The sequence below is a fragment of the Anolis carolinensis genome, chromosome 1 (genome assembly GCF_035594765.1).
Source record: "Anolis carolinensis isolate JA03-04 chromosome 1, rAnoCar3.1.pri, whole genome shotgun sequence".
Classification (NCBI taxonomy): Eukaryota; Metazoa; Chordata; class Lepidosauria; order Squamata; family Dactyloidae; genus Anolis; species Anolis carolinensis.
In genome coordinates this window covers 50363292-50387497 of record NC_085841.1, presented here as the reverse complement: position 1 = coordinate 50387497, position 24206 = coordinate 50363292, and the positions used below count along the sequence as shown (strand labels likewise).

Here is a 24206-nt window from a genome sequence, read left to right as displayed (position 1 = left end):
CAACTCAGCCATAGCAGAGCACTTGATGAACCAACCTGGACACAGTATATTATTTGAGAATACAGAAATGCTGAACCACTCTAACAACCACCATGTCAGGTGACAGACAAGTCATTGAAATCCACAAGCATGTGGACAATTTCAACAGGAAGGAGGAAACCATGAAAATGAACAAAATCTGGCTATCGGTATTAAAAATAACTCTAAAATCAGGATAGTAAATAAAGAACAACACTCAGAAGACAGAGGAATTCTAGAGTTGAAACTTTGGGCCAGCTAACACCAAAGGATTCCTTCAAACAGGAAGCAGACAGGCTTTGACTCTGCACGGCCATTCAATTTCAGTCAAGCTGGCCAATTGCAACATTCACGTTTCAGACAAACAAGAGTTCTTTCTCCCAACCTGGACTTTCAACAGATATATAAACTCCATTTGCCTAGTTTCCAACAGACTTCACAACCTCTGAGGATGTCTGCCATAGATGTAGGTGAAATGTCAGGAGAGAATGCTTCTGGAACATGGCCATATAACCTGGAAAACTCATAGCAACCCAGTGATTCTGGCTATGAAATCCTTTGACAACACATTCTGGGAGTTGTAGTTGAATGAGAGACTTAGAACCTGAGGTTAGTTGCAAAAAAAAAAACTACACTTCCCAGCATTCTTTAATTCTACAGCGTAGATCAGGCATAAGCAAACTTTGGCCCTCTGAGTGTTTTGGACTCCAACCCCCACAATCCTCTCTCTGTGGATTTAATTTTATTGCCTAAATGAGGTGCCGTACATTTCCCCCTGTCAAAATTCAGGTTCCATCTACATTGCCATATAATCCAGTTTCTGAATCCTGATTGTCTGCTTTGAACTGGGTTATATGGCAGTGTAGACTCCTATAATTCTGTTCAAAGCAAGTAAATCTGGATTCAGCAACTGGATTATATGGCAGTGTTGATCTAGCCTCATTTGGTTAGTTCTGGCCTAGTTTTCATAATCTAATTTATGACCCTATAATGGCCAGGGTGTTCATAGCATTCACCGCTATTAATGCTGATGCAATTTTCATTGCCAGCTTTAGACTAATTCTTATTGTAGAGAAAGTTTGGACCTCTATAAAACTTCTTCCTTGTCGGTAATAGTGAAAACAAGATAAGGACAGAACAAAGTCTCCTGCTGAAGGTGTCTTCACAGTTCAGAGGCTGAAATCACTCAGATCAGAAGACAGTGGTGAATTTCTTGTTCTGTTTAGTCTGCTGTGGAGGTTCCCTGTCTTTGAAATACTATGAAGATCTTGGGTAAGTATTAATTAATTATTAGGTTTAAACGTATTGCTTCCATTTGAACAGCCTTCATCTGGAGCAAGAGAGACACCGGCAAGTTTCCAATGTAAATACTCAAATTGCCTTTGGTTTGGAAGTAGGTGGAGAACTAAGGCCTCCTCTACACTGCCTTATAATAATATACTTTATTTATATTCCACTCTATCTCCCCGAGGGGACTCAGAGCGGATTACAGGTACATATGTGGCCAACATTCAATGCCGTTATACAATTGACAAAGACAGACTTTACCTAAATAGAGGCAGGCTTCTCTCTTTTCATCTCCAGTATCCGGCTATGCTCCACTCGGCCATGGGGAGGTGCTATTGTTTAATTTTCCATGCTAAAGAGCCATATCCATGGACCCATTTCCTGGTTGGATTTTTGCCGGCATATTTTTCAGGGCACCTTTAACCTCCCCACCAAAGTGGTACCTATTTATCTACTTACATTGCTGTTTTCGAACTGCTAGGTAAGCGGAAGCTGAGCTGACAGCGGGAGCTCACCCTGACCCGGGCTTGAACTGCCAGCTTTCTGGTCGGCAGGATCTTTATCCATTCCCTGGCTCTATGATACTCTGAGGCACAGGTTTTACCTACCTCTTATGATTGACCATGTCTACTTTGAAATCCTGTTTACTGGTATTTGAATCCTTGATGGAATATATTGATTTGGATTTGTAATTTTATGTCTGTTTTTAATATAATTGTTTTGGTTCTGCCTTATGATGTTGTTTATTATGTTTACTATGTTTAACTTTATTGTATGGTGTTTTTTGACAGCTGGATGTTTTTTATGTTCATTCTGGAAACCGCACTGAGTCCTCTCGAGGCGATGGAGAGGTATATAAATAAAGGTTGTTTATTATTATTATTATTATTATTATTATCATCTTCTATAGCAGGCGGCTTAAACTGCTATCCTAGCCAGGCCCTTGAACTTTACTATATGGCAGTGTAGACTGATGTAATCTAGTTCAAAGCCGATAATGTTGATTATCTACTTTGATAATCTGGATTATATGGCAGTATAGAAGGAGTCCCTGGTGGTGCAGTGTGTTAAAGCTCTGAGCTGCTGAACTTACTGACCGAAAAGTCGCAGGTTCGAATCCAGGGAGCGGAGTGAGCACCCGCTGTTAGCCCCAGCTTCTGCCAACCTAGCAGTTTGAAAACATGCAGATGTGAGTAGATCAATAGGTACCGCTCCAGCAGGAAGGTAATAGCGCTCTATGCAGTCATACCAGCCACATGATCTTGGAGGAGTCTATGGACAACGCCGGCTCTTCAGCTTACAAGTAGAGATGAGCACCAACCCCCAGAGTCGGACATGACTGGACTTAATGTCAGGGGAAAACCTTTACCTTTACTTATAGAAGGGGTCTTTAACCAATGGTAGAAACATGTGCATGGAAACCTGTTCAGCCCTGACTCTCAATACATTTGCCTAATACTGCTTAGCCAAGGGCCCTTCCACACAGCTGAATGAAATCCCACATTTTCTGCTTTGAACTGGAATATAAAGAATCATAGAATCATAGAGTTGGAAGAGACCTCACGGGCCATCCAGTCCAACCCCCTGCCAAGCAGGAAAGTCACATTCAAAGCACCCCTGACAGATGGCCATCCAGCCTCTGTTTAAAAGTCTGCAAAGAAGGAGCCTCCACCACACTCCGGGGCAGAGAGTTCCACTGCCAAACAGCTCTCACAGTGAGGAAGTTCTTCCTAATGTTCAGGTGGAGTTTCCTTTCCTGTAGTTTGAACCCATTGTTCCAAGTCCTAGTTTCCAGGACAGCAGAAAACAAACCTGCTCCATCTTCCTTATGATACCCTTTCACATATTTATACATGGTGATCATGTCTCCTCTAAGCTTTCTTTTGTGCAGGCTAAACAGACCCACCTCTTTAATCCGCTCCTCATAGGGCTCGTTCTCCAATTTTAGTCGCCATCCTCTGGACTCTTTCCAACTTGTCAACATCTCCCTACAATTGCAGTGCTCAGAACTGGACACAGTATTCCAGGTGTGGTCTGACCAAGGCAGTGTGGACTCAGATACTCCAGTTCAAAGCAGATATTGTGGGATATTCTGCCTTGATATTCTGGGTTATATGGCTGTGTGGAAGAGCCCCCAGTTTCCTGCCTTTTTTGTCCTTAAATGCCTGCGAAGCCTTTTTCTCGACAGCAGGGGTCGCTGCAGACAAGAACACGTTGCTTCCACTTAAGGCTGCAATGAGCCCATAGAGAAAAATATAGAAATCCCCAGTCCCTGTGTTGTCTGCCTCCAACCAAAACAGGAAGCGTTGATTCACAGGCAGTTTTGGATATAGCTCTATGAAAAAAAACCGGCTTCGGAATCGTAGAACTTGTTCCAGGTAGTGCATGCAAAAGGGCATGGCGGTGGGGAGTTTGATACGGAGTGAATTGATTGCAAAATCAAAGTGGGGTGAATGGGGTCAGCTGGGGAGGGCGAGGAGGCTGGGTAGAAATGGAGCTTTTGGTAATGTAAACTGGTCCACTTTAAAAATCAGGCAGCTAAAAATCCCTTTCCTTCCTTCTTTTAAAATTGAATGTGGTGTAATTTTTATTTAATTTTGTTTTGCCTTGTTCGCGGAAATGTACATTGGTTCAGATATTGTGTTTTCCCAGTACTTCCTCATCCTTATTATTTTGGGGTTTTTTTAGGTTTCTTCTATACTGCCATGACATGCAATTCCAAACTGCATTCTATGGTGTGGGCAAATTTGAGCCCTCCAGGTGTTTTGGACCGCAACTCCCATAATTCCTAACAGCCTACCGGCTGTTAGGAATTGTGGGAGTTGCAGTCCAAAACACCTGGAGGGCCCAAGTTTGCCCATGCCTGGTGTAGACTCATCAAGTGCAGTTTAACTACTTTATTTGAGGCTGGATCTATACTGCCATATAATCCAGTTCAATGCAATTCATTTGCACTCTGAAATTGGATTATAGGACAGGGTAGATCCAGCCTGAGTCTGCACTGACCATATAATGTAGTTTCAAACTGAACTGCATAATATAGCAATATGGATAGGGCTTTAGAGCAGCTTCTGATGAGGCTTTTATGACACCATCACTGAATTTTGTGATGACTTAAAGGCAATGTCACACTTCACTCCTAACCTTCCACTGTCTTTTTCATTTCCTTCTTCCTTGTTGCAGAAAACCAATAAAGGAGGAAAAAACAGAACAGGAGCATAATACCTTTTTAAATTCAGACATCAGGGCTGCTTTCTTGTAAGTTGCCAACAAGTTGGCTCATATTATTACAATTATTATCATGATTAATATTGTCAAAGGCTTTCATGGCCAGAATCATTAGTTTGCTGTGAGTTTTCTGGTCTGTATGGCCATGTTCCAGAAGCATTCTCTCCTGACATTTTGCCCACATCTATGGCAGGCATCCTCAGAAGATGTGAGGTCTGTTGGAAACTAGGCATATACAGTAGAGTCTCACTTATCCAACGTTCTGGATTATCCAACGCCTTTTTGTAGTCAATGTTTTCAATCCATTGTGATATTTTGGTGCTGAATTCGTAAATATAGTAATTGCTACATAGCATTAATGTGTAATGAACTACTTTTTCTGTCAAATTTGTTGTATAATATTATGTTTTGGTGCTTAATTTGTAAAATCATAACCAATTTTGCTGTTTAATAGGCTTTTTCTTAATCTCTCCTTATTATCCAACATATTCGCTTATCCAACGTTCTGCCGGCCCATTTATGTTGGATAAGTGAGTTTCTACTGTATATATATGTGTGTATATATATATATATATATATATAAACCCTGCTTGCCTAGTTTCCAACACACCTTACAACCTCTGAGGATGAATGCCATAGATGTGGGCAAAACGTCAGGAGATAACGCTTCTAGAGCATGGCCATACAGCCCAGAAAACACACAGTAATCTAATGATTAATATTACTTATCTTTTCCTTCCCATGGAATCAAGGTGGGAACAGCAAGCTATTAAAATGCACACGTATTAGCTCAGTTATAAAGTTGTTGTGATTTTTAATATTTATTATTTTTAAATCAGACGCCTATAGATATTTTGTGCCAGTTGCTAATATACTCTGGAATAAATTTTCCAGAACTACATTGATGGGTTTTAGAAATTCATCAGACTCAGTGAAAACAATATATTTATATTTCATATGTATAGCTCCCCACTGAACCTTACCCTGCTATTTTTAGTCTTGTAGAGGCAAGCATGAACTCTTTAAGGTTGTGCTCACAGACCATCAAATTTGTCATATTTTTATTACACTATTTTGTGTGTGAGAGAGAGAGGAGTGACTTGAGAAACTGCAAGTCGCTTCTGGTGTGAGACAATTAGCTATCTGCAAGGACGTTGTCCAGGGGACACCCAGATGTTTGATGTTTTACCATCCTGTGGGAGGCTTCTCTCATTCCCCACATGGAGAGCTAGAGCTGACAGATGGGAGCTCACCCCGCTCCCTGGATTCGAACCGTCGACCTTTCAGTCAGCAGTCTTGCTGGCACAAGGGTTTAACCCATTGCACCACCAGGGGCTCCTTTATTACACTAATATAGGCCTAGTAACAGATTGCTTGCCTCGCATCTGAAAACCAGGCAGAATATGGAAAAACTTGTCTTCAAAACATTGATTAAGGTGACAAAATGGCCACAGTTGATATGAGAGCAAGTGACATAGTGTTCACATCACCAGATTGAAAACTGAGATAATTCTGGCACTTTTAATGATTCGGTAGAAGAGGGAATTTCACCCCATGTTGCTGAGTACTCAAGAGGCAATAAGCTTTACCAAGCGGCAGACCAGGTCCTAACATATTGGTTGATAGGAGACAGAGTTGGCTCACTATAAGACTGTCATTTAATTTTAATAAAGAATTGTAAATATCCGAGCTGATATAATGTATGCGTCAGCCTCACATAACCTGAATCAGAATTATTTTTTCAGAGTTATTGATTCTTAAATATAAGGTATCATTGATTTTTTTTTAATTTTATGCAAATAATAATATAGTGTAGGTTTTAGTTGCATACAGTAATAACATTGGAACTTCTATTATATTTTTCAAACTAAGGTTGTTAACATTTTTAACATATTGTCTGATGTTTAAGGGGCAAGCTCACATCCTGGCCTCACCTCTGAAATTCCCTCTTCTCCAAAACCATTAAAGATGCAAGTTCTGTCTTCAGTTTTCACTCTCTTAACTGGTGTCTTGGTGCGGTCTTCATCAGTGGGAAGCCTTTCCACCCCAATTAAATTACGAGTTTTCATATGTGATTGCGATATATTTGTGCATGCCTTTCCTTGGAAAGAGAAAAATGTAATGGATAGAACTGTTCTTGTTTCATGTATTGATTCACAGTCCTTTTATAAAGAGGCAAAATGTAGTGGTAAAATATTTTTATTATTCCCAATAATAATAATAATAATCTTTATTTCTATCCCGTCCCATCTCCCTGAAAGGACTTGGGGCAGCTCACAACAAGAGTAAATACAATAAACAATATATACAAAATAAATGACAAGTTAATAAAGGAAAGCAAATAAAACAGAATAAACAATTTAAACAGTAAACAGTAAAAACATTAGTTAAAACACATTTAAAACACAATGGTTCCAAAAGTTAGGTAAAAGCCAAAGTGCCCAACAAGGATTGTCAAGCGAGAGCCACAGTTTCCTTTTTTAATGCTTCATCCAGTGTTTTCCACTCTCTCCCCTCAGGAGCCCTTGGGTGTTGTGCTTCTTCCTGGAGGAGGATGGAGGAGATCCTGGCTGGTCTGTGTGGGACCAGTCCGACAAATCCTCTTCCTGTCTGGGTCCATGACAATGTTGGACACTGCTTTAACCAGCTGATTTTAAACATTATTCCCCATGTAATACTTTCCACAATCAGTGCCTGCTACATAGGAACACCAAGGTATGGTTAATATTTCATGTGCAAGATGTTACTCGGTTTGTTTATATGCGAAAGGAATATATGGTTGATTTTTTTTGTGTCTTAGCTGTTTAAGAAAAAATATACTGTATTTACTCAAATCTAACACTCAGTTTTTTGGACTAAATTACCTTGCCAACATTAGAGTGCACATTAGATTTGCGTAATATGGTAATCTTGGTCCTGAACCGAAGCAAAGGGGGAAGCTGCTTCGGGAGCACCTGGAGCTTTTATTTGAGGGATGTCATCTATAATTTGCTGCCACTGAGATCCTTAGCCCAAAATGCTTATCTGTGCATGTGTGTAGGTGTGTATAGTATAGTATAATATAGTAGCTAGATGCATATATCCATATAGTAGCTGAGTATCAACTTCTGGTTTTGAAAATCATATAGTCATGTATCCGTTAACCTCAGGTATAGGTCAAGGGAAAATGTTGAGACTAAAATTATGTTTTTTGATATGACTCAATGTTAAGTCAAGGGTTATTCCATGGAGAGGTAAAGGCACCAGCACCACCTTGGGATAGCTGACCCTGCCACTATGGCCAGAAGTAGCACCATAGTGGAGAAAGGAACGAGTATTGGTGCTTCTTTTAGGTTCTCCCAGGATGGACTAAAACTCTTGTCTTTTAGCATTTTGTTCAGAGAAGGGGGTGGCTACATTTTCTTAAGAGTTAAGAGACAGTACTTGTCAAAGGACAGAACGCCACAAGATTCAAAGTAACAGAGTTTATTAGATTACAGAACTCAAAAATGCCCGTAAAACACAAGGGCCAGGCAGTTTTTGCCTTTAGGAGCAAAAAGGGGCAAAAGTAAATGTTCAAAAGATAAACCGGATTAAACCGGAGTTTAATCCGGGTAAAAACAAACTGCTTGCGTCAGCCTGGGTATAAACGAAACGAAAGCCAAGGAACAAAAGATACAAAGAATGCAACTAATTGGCAGCAGATTCCTCTCTGCTGCCAACACTGTGCTTAGAGTAACTTGCGTCGCTCCCACACACACACACAGCAGACAGGATCTTCAACACGAGTAAAACAGCCAAGGATTGTAGCAGTTGAGTAGACCAGTTCCGTTCCGTAGATCAAAGCCAGAAGCAGACGTTTGTAGTTTTTCCAAGTCCAAGAAGGGGGGAAGACAAGCCGTGGTCAGTTCAGTCCGAGTTCTCAAAGCAGGAGATGGCGTCCGTCAAGAAGACGACGGAGGGTCAAGCTAATAAGAGTAAGCACAGGTTTGCACAAACAAATGCCCACACAATCCCTCCCGCCGTCTGACCCTGGATTCCAATCAACTTACGTCACAGCACAGGAAAGCACACAAGTCTTCAGGGAAGCGTCCCACACACACACGGATCCCAAGCGTTTGCCCAGATTACCTTGCCCAACGCAATTTGCAATTGCTCCCAAGCCCCATTTTATGCCAGTTACAAATCTTCATCACTGTCAGCTGTCCTCCTTAACCCGGGCGTTTCCTCATCACTTTCCTCGTCAGAGCTGGAACACCTCTGACTACGCCCAACAGCATCTCCAGCTGTGGATCCCGTCCCATCCCTCCAGCTAAACCATGGGTCTAATCCTGAAGGTCCCCATTCATCTTCTATCCCATCATGGCCAGTGGCACCCACTTCCTCCCTTACCCGAGTCCAATCCATCTCATCCTCCTCTGAGCTAACCAGCCCCTCCTCCATTCTCTCCGTAAACCCTTCGAAAGACTCCTCGTCAGAAGGTGCTGCAAATATGTCTCGCAGTCTTTTTCTCTCTCGCTCCTCGAGAGTATCTGACTCTCGAGGAGTCTTACGCCCACGTCTGTCAGTAACAGAGCCATGAGGCTCAATCATAACACTATCCCCTCTCACAAAGGCCTCCTCCCCCGATGGCGGAGAAGTGGCAGTGATACCCTCCGCTATAGCACCACGACGACTAGAGGTATCAAGTTTCAACAGTGAACGATGAAAGACTGGATGGACCTTTAAACTAGACGGTAAACGCAAACGAAACGCAACAGAAGAAATCTTTTTAACGATAGGAAAGGGACCCAAATACCGAGGCGCAAACTTTCCCCCAGCCTGTTTAATATGTTTGGAAGATAACCACACCAAATCCCCTTCTTCCAACTCCTCCCCTGCCTGCCTGTGGCGGTCAGCCTGAGTCTTCTGCGTTGCCTTAGCTTCCAACAGTAAGCGACGGGCAACATCATGCAATGCAGCCATTTCCGAAGAGCGGTACACAGGGTCCGAAGAGACCACATTGGTCGACGGCGCCACACCTCCCCGTGGGTGAAAACCATAAGTTAGCTCAAATGGCGTATGCTGACTAGACGTGTGCACCGCATTGTTGTAAGCAAATTCCGCCACCGGTAACCACTTTACCCAAGCCGTGGGTTGATCTAAACAAAAACAACGCAGATACTGCTCTAAGAGCCCATTAACCCGTTCCGACTGTCCATCCGTTTGCGGATGGAAAGCTGAAGACACGTTTAACTTAGTCCCCAAACACTCATGGAAGTGTTTCCAAAAGCGTGACACAAATTGCGGAGCCCTATCTGAAATAATCACCTCGGGTGCTCCGTGCAAACGATAGATGTGCTTTGTAAATAGTAAGGCCAACGTAGGGGCCGCCGGAATGGTTGAACAAGGAATAAAATGAGCCAGTTTACTAAATAAATCCACCACCACCCAAATACAAGTATAACCCCCAGACTTAGGCAAATCTGAAATAAAATCCATGGAAATGATTTGCCATGGCCTCTCCGGAACAGGTAAAGACGATAACAACCCTCTAGGGCGCCCAACAGGCGTCTTACTCTGCTGACAAACGGCGCAGCTGTCACAAAAGCGCAGAATGTCTTGCCGCATCTTTGGCCACCAGTAGCTCCTGGTGATAAGCTGTACGGTCTTGAACCTGCCAAAGTGCCCAGCCATGGGTTCGTCATGGTGGGCTCTAATCACCTCCAACCTGAGGGCCCCCACTGGTACGTAGACCTGCCCCCTGCGTACCAATACTCCGTCTTGATCCTGGAGATGCGGCAGTATGGTACGGTTACCTGCAGAGAGCAGCATCAGTTGCTCCTGAGTCCACACATCATCCTTCTGAGCCTCAAGGATCTGGTCATGTAACCCAAGCTCATTATCTACAACACACAGAGAGGCAGTAGGCAAGATGGTCTGACATACTACCTGCTCATTGGTCTTAAATTCCGGCTTGCGGGATAAAGCATCGGCCCGTAAATTTGCCTTCCCCTCCACGAACTGCACCTTGAAGTTAAACCTGGAGAAAAACAAAGCCCAGCGGATTTGACGCTGGTTTAACTTCTTTGCTGTTTGCAAGTGCTCTAAGTTCTTGTGATCAGATCTGACCACGATCTGGTGCCGTGCCCCTTCAAGCCAGTGCCGCCACACCTCAAACGCCACCTTAATCGCCAACAACTCCTTCTCCCATATGGTATAGTTCTGCTCGAAGGGTGTTAGTTGCCGCGAGTAAAATCCACAGGGACGCAAGGTCCCTGAGGAATCCTTCTGAGACAATACAGCCCCCAACGCGTAACTAGAAGCGTCCGCTTCTACCACGAACGGTCTGTCAACATCAGGATGGGTTAGTATGTTGTCCGATTGAAAACTAGACTTTAGTTGTAGAAACGCCTCGTGAGCTTCCCGCCCCCACACAAATGGCTGTTTCTTGCGCAGAAGCTGCGTCAAAGGTACCGTGAGCTTTGCAAAATTCGGAATAAACTCCCGGTAGTAATTAGCGAAACCCAAGAACCTTTGTACATCCTTCTTAGTCTTCAGCTCCTGCCATGAGTTGACGGCGTCAACCTTATGTGGGTCCATTTTAAGTTCCCTACCTGACACTACATGACCTAGGAACTCCACTTCAGGCACATGAAAGACGCACTTGGAAGCCTTGGCGAAAAGCCCATTAGCCCGCAGTCGGTGCAGAACCTGCTTGACATGTTGACGATGTTCTTTCTCGTCCTTAGAAAAAATCAAGATATCATCCAAATAAATCACTAAAAATTGATCAATTAGGTCCCTGAACACATCGTTCATGAACCTCTGGAATACCGCAGGAGCATTACAAAGCCCAAAAGGCATGACTCGGAACTCGTGGCATCCGAAACACGTGTTAAATGCCGTCTTCCATTCATCCCCTTCCCGTATACGGATTAAGTTATAGGCCCCCCGCAGGTCAAGCTTGGTAAAGACCTTAGCCCCTTGCACCCTTGATAACAGTTCCGAGATTAAAGGGAGCGGGTACCTATCCCGAATGGTGTATTTGTTTAGGATCCGATAGTCACAGACCAGCCTAAGTTCCCCAGTCTTTTTGGCTACAAAGAATACTGGTGCCGCAGTTGGAGAACTAGATGGGCGAATAAACCCCTTGGCTAAATTTTCATCTAGAAACTCCCGCAAAGCTTGCCTTTCCGGTACAGTCAAGGCATACAGCCTCCCTGCTGGCAGTTTCGCACCTTCTGCCAACTTGATGGCGCAATCATATGGCCTGTGCGGTGGTAATTTGTCCGCTTCTCTTTTACAAAATACATCAGAGAACTCCCCATACTCAGCAGGCACTCCCTCCATATCAGAATGAGTAACATTTAGAGTGCAACAATCCTGCCTCTTTAAGATCACTTTACGTGTTGCCCAATCTACTTGTGGGTTTACTACAGCTAGCCAATCCATTCCCAGGATCACATCATATCTAGGCAAGCTCGTAATATCCCACACAAACGTTCCCGTTACTCCCTGCACCTCCCACGTTACTGCTGAGGTTTCATGGTTAACCACCCCAGTCTCCAGCAGTCTCCCATCTGCTCCTTCCACCCACACGTCGCATGCCTTGCGCACTCTAGGAATGCCATGCTTCTTAGCAAACTCAATATCTACATAGGAGACCGTAGCCCCTGAGTCCAGCAGTGCCAAAGTAGAAACAAGTTCCCTTCCCCCAACAGATAATGTAATGGGTACGAAAACATGCTTCCTCCCCTCAGTTGACTGCTTGAGGAGCCCTAGTGCGTTGGACTCACGTCGCACTAGGGCTGGCCTTTTCCCGAAAGCTGGGAAGGTTTCACATTACAATTTTTGGCAAAATGCCCAGCATTCCCACAGTACAAACACAAGCCCAGCTGCCTCCTACGGCTCTTTTCCTCTGTAGACAGCTTTTTAAAGACCCCAAGCTCCATGGGCTCTTCCCCCATCACCACAGGTGCCCTGGTTACATGCATGGGTGGCGCACACATTGCTTTTGAGTGTTTACGAGCCTCGAACCTTGCGTCTAAACGCAGCACCTTAGCTACTAAGGCGTCCCAGCTTTCAGCCGGCTCCAAGCGTGCTAATTCATCCTGGAGCATATCACTTAACCCGGCAGTAAATAAAAGCATGAATGCATTTTCCCCCCAATCCAGCTGGTGGCGATACAGGTTAAACTTATTTAAGTAATCCAAAACAGTCCCCTTTCCCTGTTTCAACCGATACAGAGCCCACCCAGCGTTCTCCGTGCGGAGAGGATCCCCAAAAGTATCAGTTAGCAACTTTTTGAAATTATTCAAATTGTCCTTGACTGGGTCATTTCCCAAAATTAAATTAGTGGCCCATTGTCCTGCGGGACCGGTCAACAAACTCAAAATAAAGGCCACCTTGCTAGTGTCTGTAGGAAAAGCATGAGCACTGAGCTGAGAAAAATAAAGCTCCACTTGTGCCAAAAAGGTTGGCAACTTGCACCTGGTTCCGTCAAAGCGTTCAGGAGTCAAAACATGTCCTTTCACAGCCTGAGCTGTTTGGCTAACGGTAAAAGCCGTTTGCAATTGGTCTACTTTGGCCCGTAACTCATCCATCGTCTTCCTGACGGGTTTATTGCTGCAATAAACTTTTTATGGCGTTGGGCAATCTGTCAAAGGACAGAACGCCACAAGATTCAAAGTAACAGAGTTTATTAGATTACAGAACTCAAAAATGCCCGTAAAACACAAGGGCCAGGCAGTTTTTGCCTTTAGGAGCAAAAAGGGGCAAAAGTAAATGTTCAAAAGATAAACCGGATTAAACCGGAGTTTAATCCGGGTAAAAACAAACTGCTTGCGTCAGCCTGGGTATAAACGAAACGAAAGCCAAGGAACAAAAGATACAAAGAATGCAACTAATTGGCAGCAGATTCCTCTCTGCTGCCAACACTGTGCTTAGAGTAACTTGCGTCGCTCCCACACACACACACAGCAGACAGGATCTTCAACACGAGTAAAACAGCCAAGGATTGTAGCAGTTGAGTAGACCAGTTCCGTTCCGTAGATCAAAGCCAGAAGCAGACGTTTGTAGTTTTTCCAAGTCCAAGAAGGGGGGAAGACAAGCCGTGGTCAGTTCAGTCCGAGTTCTCAAAGCAGGAGATGGCGTCCGTCAAGAAGACGACGGAGGGTCAAGCTAATAAGAGTAAGCACAGGTTTGCACAAACAAATGCCCACACAATCCCTCCCGCCGTCTGACCCTGGATTCCAATCAACTTACGTCACAGCACAGGAAAGCACACAAGTCTTCAGGGAAGCGTCCCACACACACACGGATCCCAAGCGTTTGCCCAGATTACCTTGCCCAACGCAATTTGCAATTGCTCCCAAGCCCCATTTTATGCCAGTTACAAATCTTCATCACTGTCAGCTGTCCTCCTTAACCCGGGCGTTTCCTCATCACTTTCCTCGTCAGAGCTGGAACACCTCTGACTACGCCCAACAGCATCTCCAGCTGTGGATCCCGTCCCATCCCTCCAGCTAAACCATGGGTCTAATCCTGAAGGTCCCCATTCATCTTCTATCCCATCATGGCCAGTGGCACCCACTTCCTCCCTTACCCGAGTCCAATCCATCTCATCCTCCTCTGAGCTAACCAGCCCCTCCTCCATTCTCTCCGTAAACCCTTCGAAAGACTCCTCGTCAGAAGGTGCTGCAAATATGTCTCGCAGTCTTTTTCTCTCTCGCTCCTCGAGAGTATCTGACTCTCGAGGAGTCTTACGCCCACGTCTGTCAGTAACAGAGCCATGAGGCTCAATCATAACAGTACTTGCATTGACCCATGAATAGGTTGACTCAGTTTAGGTGCATACGGAGTCTGTTATTGAAATAGCTGATTATATACAACGAGGGTGCGTTTTTGAGCCTGTGGGATCTATATAATGAGGTGATTCTTCCTCTTGGCATTATTGTGTTGCCTTTGGCTCACATGTAGCCATTTTCAGTGCTGGCACTGCTCACATGAATAGATGGTTGAATCTTTTGTGTGTCTTAGCTGTTTAATACAAATATATAACCACAGACAGCATACCAGACAGCACAGTTAATTTGCTCAAACCAGGATGGCAATTTCTGTGAACTTGAGATACTCAGCAATGAGCAATGTAGACTTCTAGATAGATATGTGTGGATATTAGAGAAGGAGAAGAGACGCCATTTTAATGCTTTCCTTTCTCTCTTTCCTAGGTCTTCAGCCTCTCAGGCTGTGAACAAACCTGGATGGAAATGCAGAATTGCTGCATCATTTGTTCTTACTGGTTTGTCCATCCTTGACATCATCCCTGCAAGCATCTGGCAACAGAAATTATATCCCTTATACTTAGAAATATTGTCCGATGGCATTGTCGCTGTGGCATGGCTTACCCATAGCTTGGCGCTGCTTGCTGTCTATAAGTCTCCATATAGTTTCCAGCGTGGTCCAGTCATTCTACTGATTCTTCCTGTTTTACCTGTTCCTTCCATTATCATCACATTGGTGTGGCACTGCCAGACAGAACTAGGTGATCAGCATCTCCAGCCTGTCACTATCTTTAGGCTCTGCATCCTTTGTTTGCAACTGGTATTTTTGCTTCTCTATTTCATCGGGTGCATTATTCCTGTGGCTCACAGGCCAGACTTTTATTCTATCAATGACTCATACCAGCATGAGCCCTTGATTTCAGGGATTTCAGAATCCACCTGGCCAAGAGTGGCAGAAGATGGAGAGAGCTGGCTGTCTCGTTTCTCCTATGCTTGGATGAACCCCCTGATGAAGTATGGCTACCAACGGATGCTACATCGGCCACAGGATACATTTCAACTCCCTCGAAATCTCCAAACCGATAGAGTCTGCCAGCACTTCTCCTCCTGCTGGCAAAAAAAGGCAGCTCTCATCCAAGAGCATGAAAATACTGCATCTTCCACAGACAGATTATTTGCCACAAGTGAAGAATTCTCAGTTCCAAAGTTGTCTCATGAGACTCAAAAGTCCGTACGCCTTCTGTCAGTGCTACACGCAGCCTTTGGGCTACGCTACTATTCCCTGGGCCTCCTCAAACTGGCTGGCAGTCTGCTGGCATTCTCTGGGCCCCTGCTTCTGAATCTGCTGGTCAGTTTCATGGAGTCGCGTGAAGAACCTCTGAGCCATGGGGTGATGTATGCACTTGGACTTTTTGCGGGTTCCTTCCTGGGTGCCATTTTAAGAAACCAGTTTAGTTACGAGATAAACAACATAATGCTGGTGGTGCGCACTGCAGTTGTTTCTGCTATCTACCAGAAAGCCCTTCGAGTGAGTGGAAGCAGTCTGTCTGGCTTCACCACTGGTGAGATCGTCAACTTTATGAGCACCGACACTGATCGGCTGGTCAACTTCTTCCTCAGTTTCCATGAGTTGTGGAGCCTTGCCTTCCAATTTGCCATCACTCTGTACCTCCTGTACCAGCAAGTTGGAGTGGCTTTCCTGGGAGGGCTGGCTTTGGCTCTGCTACTTGTGCCCATCAATAAAGTGATTGCAAATCGCATGATGGAGAGTAACAAAGAGTTGCTGAGGCACAAGGATGTACGAGTCAAGGTGAGATGCAAATATATGTGTTTTCAGACTTGCTTTATGTTTCCCTTTAAATTCATTCTGTAATGTAGGAGTGGGGAAGGGGTGGGCCACATGCAACTCCTTGGGCCATTTCTGAGACTTTGAAGGATATCCCAGTCCTACACAAAATATGGAAAAAAATTAAATGTATTTAAAACTAAAAATATGACCCCACCCCCCAACAACCTGGGTTAAATTTCCTGTTTACTCCCTTGAAAGAAAACAAACTTCAGGTGCTAGTCAGATCACTAGGGTAGAAGACAAAACAATCTATTACATAGGATTTAATCAACTGTTAAAGTTGCAGCCTTATTGAATAATGAGGAGCTGTGCAAGAAAACAAAAGAATAATAGAATAATAGAGTTGGAAGAGACCACATTGGCCATCTAATCCAACCCCCTGCCATGCAATGCATGTGCAGAGTTCTGTTTTTATTAAAATTGTTTAAGGAATTTGGAGGGATAGACAGGGTATTTTTTCAGCTCTAGAAACTGAAAGGAAACCTTCTGAATATAAATTGTGCTCTTGTTTCTTGGGTAACATCTCAGTGAAGGGCTTTTGGTTTCTCCATGTAGGAACCTAATTGTAATGACATTGTTATGTACTTGCTTCCTCTGATAACCAGAAAAAAAGACATGATGTTTGGTCTGATATATTAAGCCTTTGCTGAATTAGAAGGTTCTCTGTGGACACGTTATATTATCTGTGAGTGTTCTTTTATGTCTTCCTCTGTCTCTAGCTGATGACAGAGTTCTTGTGTGGTATGAGGGTGATCAAGTTCTACACTTGGGAACAGCATTTTGGCACAAAAGTGTATGCTTGCCGAGCTCGGGAGCTGAAGAGCCTACAAGCCCTCAAGTATCTAGATGCTGTGTGCGTCTACCTTTGGGCGGCACTGCCTGTGGTTGTCTCTATTGTCATATTTATCACTTATGTTCTACTTGGTCATCAGCTTTCAGCAACCAAGGTAAGAGGTATGACCATTCTAAGGCAATTCCTTAAGATGGATTTGAAAACAGACTCCTTTGTTACCAGCTCATTGGTGACTTTTTTTATTCCATCGAAAATACTGATTGTTACCTTTTGAAAGTTCAAAACACTAGTATACTTAAATCACCTTCTCATTCTGCCTATCCACTGAGATTAACTGATGAGACCTTTCTTTGTGCTCTGTTGCTATTAGAACACTAATTGACTGGAACATACAAAACGACAATTTTCACTATGACAAACATTTTTTTGGAATTCTTTCCACCCCCATTTAGTGTTTTGTAGAACAGTGGACATATTCCTGCCTAACCCCAGGTGCAATATAGTCTTTGATTTCCCCATGTATGTCTTTAGGCAACTTTTACTTCCCAAGGTGAATTTTGAAAATAGCGAATACTGTACATATCAAAGTCATAGTCATTTTAAAGAGTCAGGCCCCTTCTACACTGCCATATAAAATGCAGATTATCTGCTTTGAACTGGATTATATGGCAGTGTAAACTCATATAATCCAGTTCAAAGCCGATAATGTGAATTATCTGCTTTGATAATCTGGATTATTTGGTAGTGTAGCAAGGGCCCCAGAACTACCACCAGTGTGTTCTCTTAACCCTTCTTAAACCATCACCTGTTCCTGTCACTTACTTCTGTGCTAAATGTGGTGTCTTTGGAGCAGACCTTGGGCCTATATATTGTCCACATTTGGAATTTGACATGCAAAGCAAAATTCTATAGTCTTTTCTTTCACTTAAAAATATGTTTCTAGTCAGTGGATTAGAATTTGAAACTATTTTTTGAAATATCCAACCTCTAAGATACAATAATTGTACCCACAGCTTTTATAGGCTAAAGTTCAGTGCCTCGACCATCTGAAATGCTGCTGTGTTTATTAGATCTAGAGTACCTGTCTTTCTACCATAGGTATTTACAGCTTTGGCCCTCGTTGGGATGCTCATTCTCCCTCTCAATAACTTTCCCTGGGTGCTAAACGGGATCTTGGAAGCCAAAGTATCATTGGATCGAATCCAGCACTTCCTTGAGCTCACAGATCAAGATCTGGATGCTTACTACAGCAGAGGTATGGTGAATTTGTGAACTGGGGGTATAAGGTCTTGAATGGGGTAGGACACCTGAATGGAGGCAGAGATCCTTCTGGTTTATTAGTTGTTAGCATGATAACAGAAAGAGGATGCATTGTTTATTTATTCAAGTATACTCCACCTTTCTTTCAACAATGAGACTCCAAGCAGCTAGCAACACATTTCAAAACAATATACATTAAAATTATACAAAATTTTTAATAAAATAATAAATATTCAAGTTATTTTAAGCAACCAGTTCCCAAACACATCTCTTGGAGACTATCTCCCTGTGACTATGTTACTGCTTTTCAATTTCAGCTGGCCCTTCTGACCCATGTTCTCTGCTAGAAATGCACAATACCACCTTCTCGTGGTCAACACCAAGCAATGATAACAGTGAACCACAAAGACCTAGCACAAGTTTGCAACTTTATATTCAAGATCTAATGGTGGCAAAGGTGAGCAAGGAAGAGCACTGCTACATGCAAATGCCATTATACAAGCTATTTAACATGGGAGGCTTGGTGCTTTATTTTGTGGATAGAACAAGGATATTCTTTAAAGTTTAAACTTATAAATAGATTACCCTTTTTAAAATAGTATAGCAAGACTGAGAACTAATCTGTGAAATTATTGGTGTATTTTCCCCATCTCTAGGGTGCACTGGTTGGTGTTGTTGGAAAGGTTGGATGTGGAAAGAGCACTTTGCTTGCAGCTATCACTGGAGAACTGAGAAGGTAAATAGCCAGTGCCATGTCACTTTTAATTTCATAGGAGCCATGGTTTCATTTGCTAGACTTTAGCTTCAATCAGTGTTAATCTGAGGTCAAACTTAAATGCCATGAATAAAATTGGGCCACAGATTTATGACCACCATAAAAACAAATTAATAGTTTATTGATACTGTATACTCAAAATTGGAACAGCAATGCATTAACTTATGGATATAAATAACTATAGAGTATGGGGGGGGAACCATACCAAGATTGATTATTTTTTATTTCTGTGGTCAACGTGAATAAAAACAACAACCATGAGTAGTGAAATAACTACTAATACATCCATTTAAATATAAATATGTTATCAAGACTCTTCCATTCTGATTGCTTTAAAAACATATTAAGTTTCCTGTTGTTTTAACTGCACAACATGCAAGCACTGAATTCATACCTAGTCATCTAATGTACTTGAACAGGAGGCCCACAGATGCCTCAATTTCCAGTAGAATAGGAAGAACAAATGAAAAGAAGGAGAGAGAAAAAAGAAATCCAAACAGTGGGTTGCCTAACAAAAGTGAGCACTGGGTCTCTTCCTCTTCTCATTATTCCTACAAAGGAGTCCCAATTGCAATGTGAAAACAGTGTAGGCAATGTCAGGTTTTTTTCTTACATTTTAGAGCAGGAAGCAATCGGAATACTTGCTTTAAAACTAACATGTAGAAATGCCAGAATATATCTATCTTGGTCCCTCAACAGACTGAAGGATGAGCTCTGAGAGGTTGGCAAAGTGGAAAGGTCATTTTCCTTATCCCCACCAAATGCTGAGAAGGTGGTTAGAAGGGCTTCTTGAGAAGATCTCAGAGTTGAAATTAGAGATCATCACCAGCACTTTGAATTGTACCTGGAAACAGGCCAACAGGTAGTGGAGCTGTTGGAACAGGCAGTGGAGTTGTGCTCTTCCTGTGGCCCGCCTCCATTGACAATCATTCACATCTGTCCATTACACATGCAGTGTGCACTTCTTACACATGAGATTCTCAGTCGTCTCCCCTGCAGTCAGCTTTAGCAACACTTGAGCATCAGTTACTTCTAGACTATTCACAGAGTTAATGCAGCAACCCTTTCTATTGCTACTAGTACTAGCAACAAACCCAAGATTTCTTTCTCAAAACAATGCAACATGAAAATCTAATGCTAAACCCACTTACATGACAATTTTATTTATGTTTTTTCTTCTTTTAAACTTTCTGTGCTGCCCATTGCTGTGGGATACGTACAGACAAGGTGAACAGGTTTATATTTGGGACCTAGACAAAGGATTCGGTTTGGTCACACAAGAGCCCTGGATCCAGTTTACCACAATTCGAGAAAACATCCTATTTGGAAAGGAATATGATGCCAGATTTTACCAGAAAGTAATAGAGGCCTGTGCTCTTTCTGATGACTTGAATGTGAGTGCCCCATAATAACCCTTAGGCTCTCAGGAACCAGAGTGCTCTAGTATTTCAGTAAAATGACCAGTATTTTAGACTTTTCTGCTATGTTTCCAGACTTTTGGAATTCTTAATGAGGTAGAACAATTTTGAAGGAATCATTTTTAATAGAATGGAGATGAAACATATAGTTTCCAGCAAAGTATATTGAAGGAAAGATTCTCTGGAGCTTAGTGATGCTGTACAGTTTTCAAATATGTCCGGAATAATTTTTTCAGTGTTATGTTTCTGCAATCATGAGTCACCTTTGCAAACTGAGTTCCATGAGCTTTCTTGAATACATGTGTTATGTGTTCTTAATGCGTGCAGGTTTTTTTGTTCTTTGTTTTGCTTTTGGTATAAAACCACCTCTGTCTAGAGATGGTTTTCCATTAAAATCAGTACAATCTGGATGGCATGATTTTAATTTGAATATAATGTTTTTAAAGGTTTGTGTATTAATTTTTAATTTAATTTATTTTAAAGCTAATGTTTTGTATGTATTTTAAGACATTGAATTATTGCCATTTGTAAGCTGCCTTGAGTCCCCCTCGGGGTAGAGAAAGGCAGGATATAAATAGGGTAAAATTAAATTAAATTAAAAATTAAAGCCTTGTTTAAACCAATTAACCTGACCAATTGAGAGTTAAGAACAACACATTTCATTTGGTTACTAGACAACATATTTTAACTATTTATGTTCACCCCCAGTATTTTACTTCCACAGTCATGGTTCTCTCAGGAGAAAGCTCCTTTTTAGTTATATTCTTATGTTCAACCTTAAGGAAACTGGAAAGGAAGAACATTTTGCTAATTCTAGTTTGTGGTATTATCCTGTGAACTATTGCAACATCATATTCCATGCACCAACATAGTGTTGCCCAACTCTTAACATAATACATTGGGAAGTTCTGCTCCTCTTTTGTAGTGGATTGAAAACAATCAAAATAGAACGAATCCATGGTCCAATTTCAGTGACAGTGAGTGAGTCTTTTTGTTTTTTGTTTGTTCATAGTATGCCAATGAGTCATCCAGGAATCAGAAGCACTAATTTTCTGTATTAGTTCAACAAGTTTTAAATTATTTCTCTCTTCCAGATTTTGCCAGCAGGTGATCAAACAGAGGTGGGTGAGAATGGAGTGACCCTCAGCGGGGGACAGAAAGCCCGAGTTGCACTTGCTAGAGCCGTTTACCAGGTAGATAAAAGGCTGTAGAACAGGAACTCTGTTCTTTCCATGCTATTTCTACCTCTAGTACCAAAGTTTTAGTGAAAGACATCATGCTTCAGAACATCAATTACATTAACTGAGATGTACAGGTAGTTTCTGAGTTCCAAACATTCAACCTACAAACGACTCATAGTTAAGAACAGGGGTGAGACAACAGGAAGGGAGAGAAAGCTACCCCTTGGAAGGGAAATCCACTCCTGAAGAGTTATCACGGGGAAAAGGTGTCTCGTTATAATTTACATATAAATTAAACTTAAGAACAAATCTACAGAACCTATCTTGTACTGCCTGTACTTCTATGTTGCCCTAACAGGGGAATTGATTCATATTACTGTTTTTCCATAGGAGAAAGAACTCTACCTTCTTGATGACCCACTGGCCGCTGTTGATGCGGATGTAGCCAATCACCTAATGCAGAAGTGTATTTTGGGAATTCTCAGACATAAAACAAGGATTCTTTGCACCCACAGAACTGAGTTCTTGGAGAAAGCTGACATCTTATTGCTGATAGACAATGGCAAGATCATCCAGACAGGTATATCTGGTGCCTTCTACTAGGTTTGTTTCTTTCAGCACTCCCTTCCACTTCCCTCCTCCAAGTGAGAATGTGGCATATCAGGCTAGTAATGTTTTGTATGTTCAAGTATAGTTGATGTACAGTTCTTAATATTTTTTACATATTGACTCAGTTATGATGTTTCTTTTACGGATTTATGGATGATTATTTCAAAATGTGTATTTTGATACTTTGTGAGTTATACTTGAAACTCATTAGACCATAAATACAAAAACTCACGTATTCAAATAGAAGTTTAATAAAACTTAGGATTTAGATGGAAAGCAGTATATTAGCCAAATAGCCATCAATAGGGGAAATAGCAAACACAGTGCAGGGAAGCAAATAAAGATTAGGGGAAATTATTAGGGTTATGGAATTATTAAAGCGTAAAGGAAAAAATAGGCAAGTCTTCCAAATAGTGATTCATGAGCAAGGGTGAACTACTGTTGAGCAGAGATTTTAAAGCTATGGCGGGTACGTAGAAAGTGACTTGGATTCTAAACTCCTCCAAATATAACTTTGCTGAGAGGGTGCTAGCATTGGCAAAAGAAAGGCAGTGTTTGCTAATTTTCATTTTCCCTTATGTTCCAGAACCATAGGAAGTGGTACTAGGTCTGCAGGAAAACAGTGACAATCTGGCCCCTTCTGCTAGTGAGAACTAGAAAGTCTCTCTAGAATGAAAGGGGCTTTTTCAATAGGCTCCAAGTTAGAGTTTGAGGCTTCAGGGAGCTTCTGCAGCCTTATAAGTGCATTCTGTTTTACTTTTTTTTTAGGAACCCCAGGAGAAATTCTACCACTGGTAGAAACTGCCTCTAACTTTAGGAGGATGGACAAGAGAAAAGAGGACAAAAGTAAGTACTGGGCATTTTTATAATGGCTTTGATATGGTTTTGGTGATTGGTGAAAATATTCATGGGTTTGCAGCTTTTTTGTTCTCTCTCAGGACTAGAGAATTAGGATAAGGAGTACAATTTGTTTAGAAATCTGGAAAAAATAGGAAATATGGCTATAGGAGGTATGTGTACATGGGTTTATCTTTGCATGTTTTTTTCTTTCTGGGTTAAATTACTACACAGTAGAACTTTATCTTGTTGGACTGATATTGTTAGACTGCAAACCCTAGCAGCCCTGGAAAGCAGATCATAGGCAATGGTGAGGAGTGCTAGGAGTTGCAGTCCAGTGACATCAGAAGAGCTGTACGATCGCCACCCTTTATTGAGAAAATGTTAGTAGAAGCCTTCTCATGAAGAGCTGATTGTGTATTTATGTTTGCCAGCATGCTTAAAGATTGTATATAATGCCAAACATAAATCACGCTGATGGAAAAATTAACTAAAAGAGTAAAAGCTACTAGAGTTTATCAAGGCTAATTTAATTTCTATATGACATGGTACAAATTTATTAATTATTTAGATGAAAATACCCTCTTCCACCATACATACAAAATAATAATACAGTAGTAGTAGTAGTAATAATAATAATAATAATAATAATAATAATAATAATAATAATAATAGAACAAGTCAAGGGTGCTGTAGTTTTTCACTATGAATAGGTTTTTAATCAGTTTTAAGGGTTTTAACTGTTTATTTTTAATACCATTGATATTTAATTCTGTCTTAATGCTTGCAGATGTTTATGTTTTAAATTTTATTGTATTGGTTTTACTGTAAGCAGCCTTGACTCTCCCTTTTTGATAGAAAAAGTGAGGTACAAATAATAATAATAATAATAATAATAACAACAACAACAACAACAACACGTGTTGATTTCTGAAGAGAGAATTCCATCATCATATTTCTTTTAGCTGGATAGATATGAATCACAAAGTTGACACATTGCTTGCTGGTAGCATATTTAAAACATTCATAAAACGGAATCCTAGGTAGAGCTTTTCTTCACCGTTAAGTCCCTAACTGTATTCCCTAATGTCTTAATCGGAGATACTCAAGAGAGAGAGATTAAAATAGAGCTATTTCTTGTTTCCTTGTGATGTGAGAAAGAGCAGAATAACTACAGAGGGAAATCTCAGCTTAAAATAAGTTTAGGA

The 24206-nt window shown here is 41.8% G+C and overlaps 2 protein-coding genes across 4 annotated transcripts in view; one reads left to right on the top strand and one right to left on the bottom strand.

Annotated features, from left to right (window-relative positions):
- LOC100559911 (zinc finger protein 318) overlaps positions 1–3304 on the bottom strand; it is a 40340-nt gene extending 37036 nt beyond the window's left edge. The window contains exon 1 of the mRNA XM_062974150.1: positions 3212–3304. Within this exon, the coding sequence (XP_062830220.1) occupies positions 3212–3289 (78 nt within the window). The 5' untranslated portion in view covers positions 3290–3304. The remainder of the gene's footprint in view (positions 1–3211) is intronic.
- Positions 3305–3540: 236 nt separating this feature from the next.
- abcc10 (ATP binding cassette subfamily C member 10) overlaps positions 3541–24206 on the top strand; it is a 36460-nt gene continuing 15794 nt past the window's right edge. Inside the window, exons 1-12 of one of the 3 annotated variants that reach the window (XM_016990616.2) lie at positions 3541–3683; positions 4489–4563; positions 7053–7248; positions 14724–16086; positions 16845–17072; positions 18017–18173; positions 18496–18635; positions 18835–18914; positions 20176–20347; positions 21466–21564; positions 21943–22132; positions 22930–23007. In XM_016990616.2, the coding sequence (XP_016846105.1) occupies positions 7088–7248; positions 14724–16086; positions 16845–17072; positions 18017–18173; positions 18496–18635; positions 18835–18914; positions 20176–20347; positions 21466–21564; positions 21943–22132; positions 22930–23007 (2668 nt within the window). In that variant the 5' untranslated portion in view covers positions 3541–3683; positions 4489–4563; positions 7053–7087. Of the gene's footprint in view, positions 3684–4146; positions 4564–7052; positions 7249–14723; positions 16087–16844; positions 17073–18016; positions 18174–18495; positions 18636–18834; positions 18915–20175; positions 20348–21465; positions 21565–21942; positions 22133–22929; positions 23008–24206 lie in introns of those variants that run through there. The other 2 variants (XM_062974167.1, XM_008125391.3) reach the window with 2 other exon arrangements.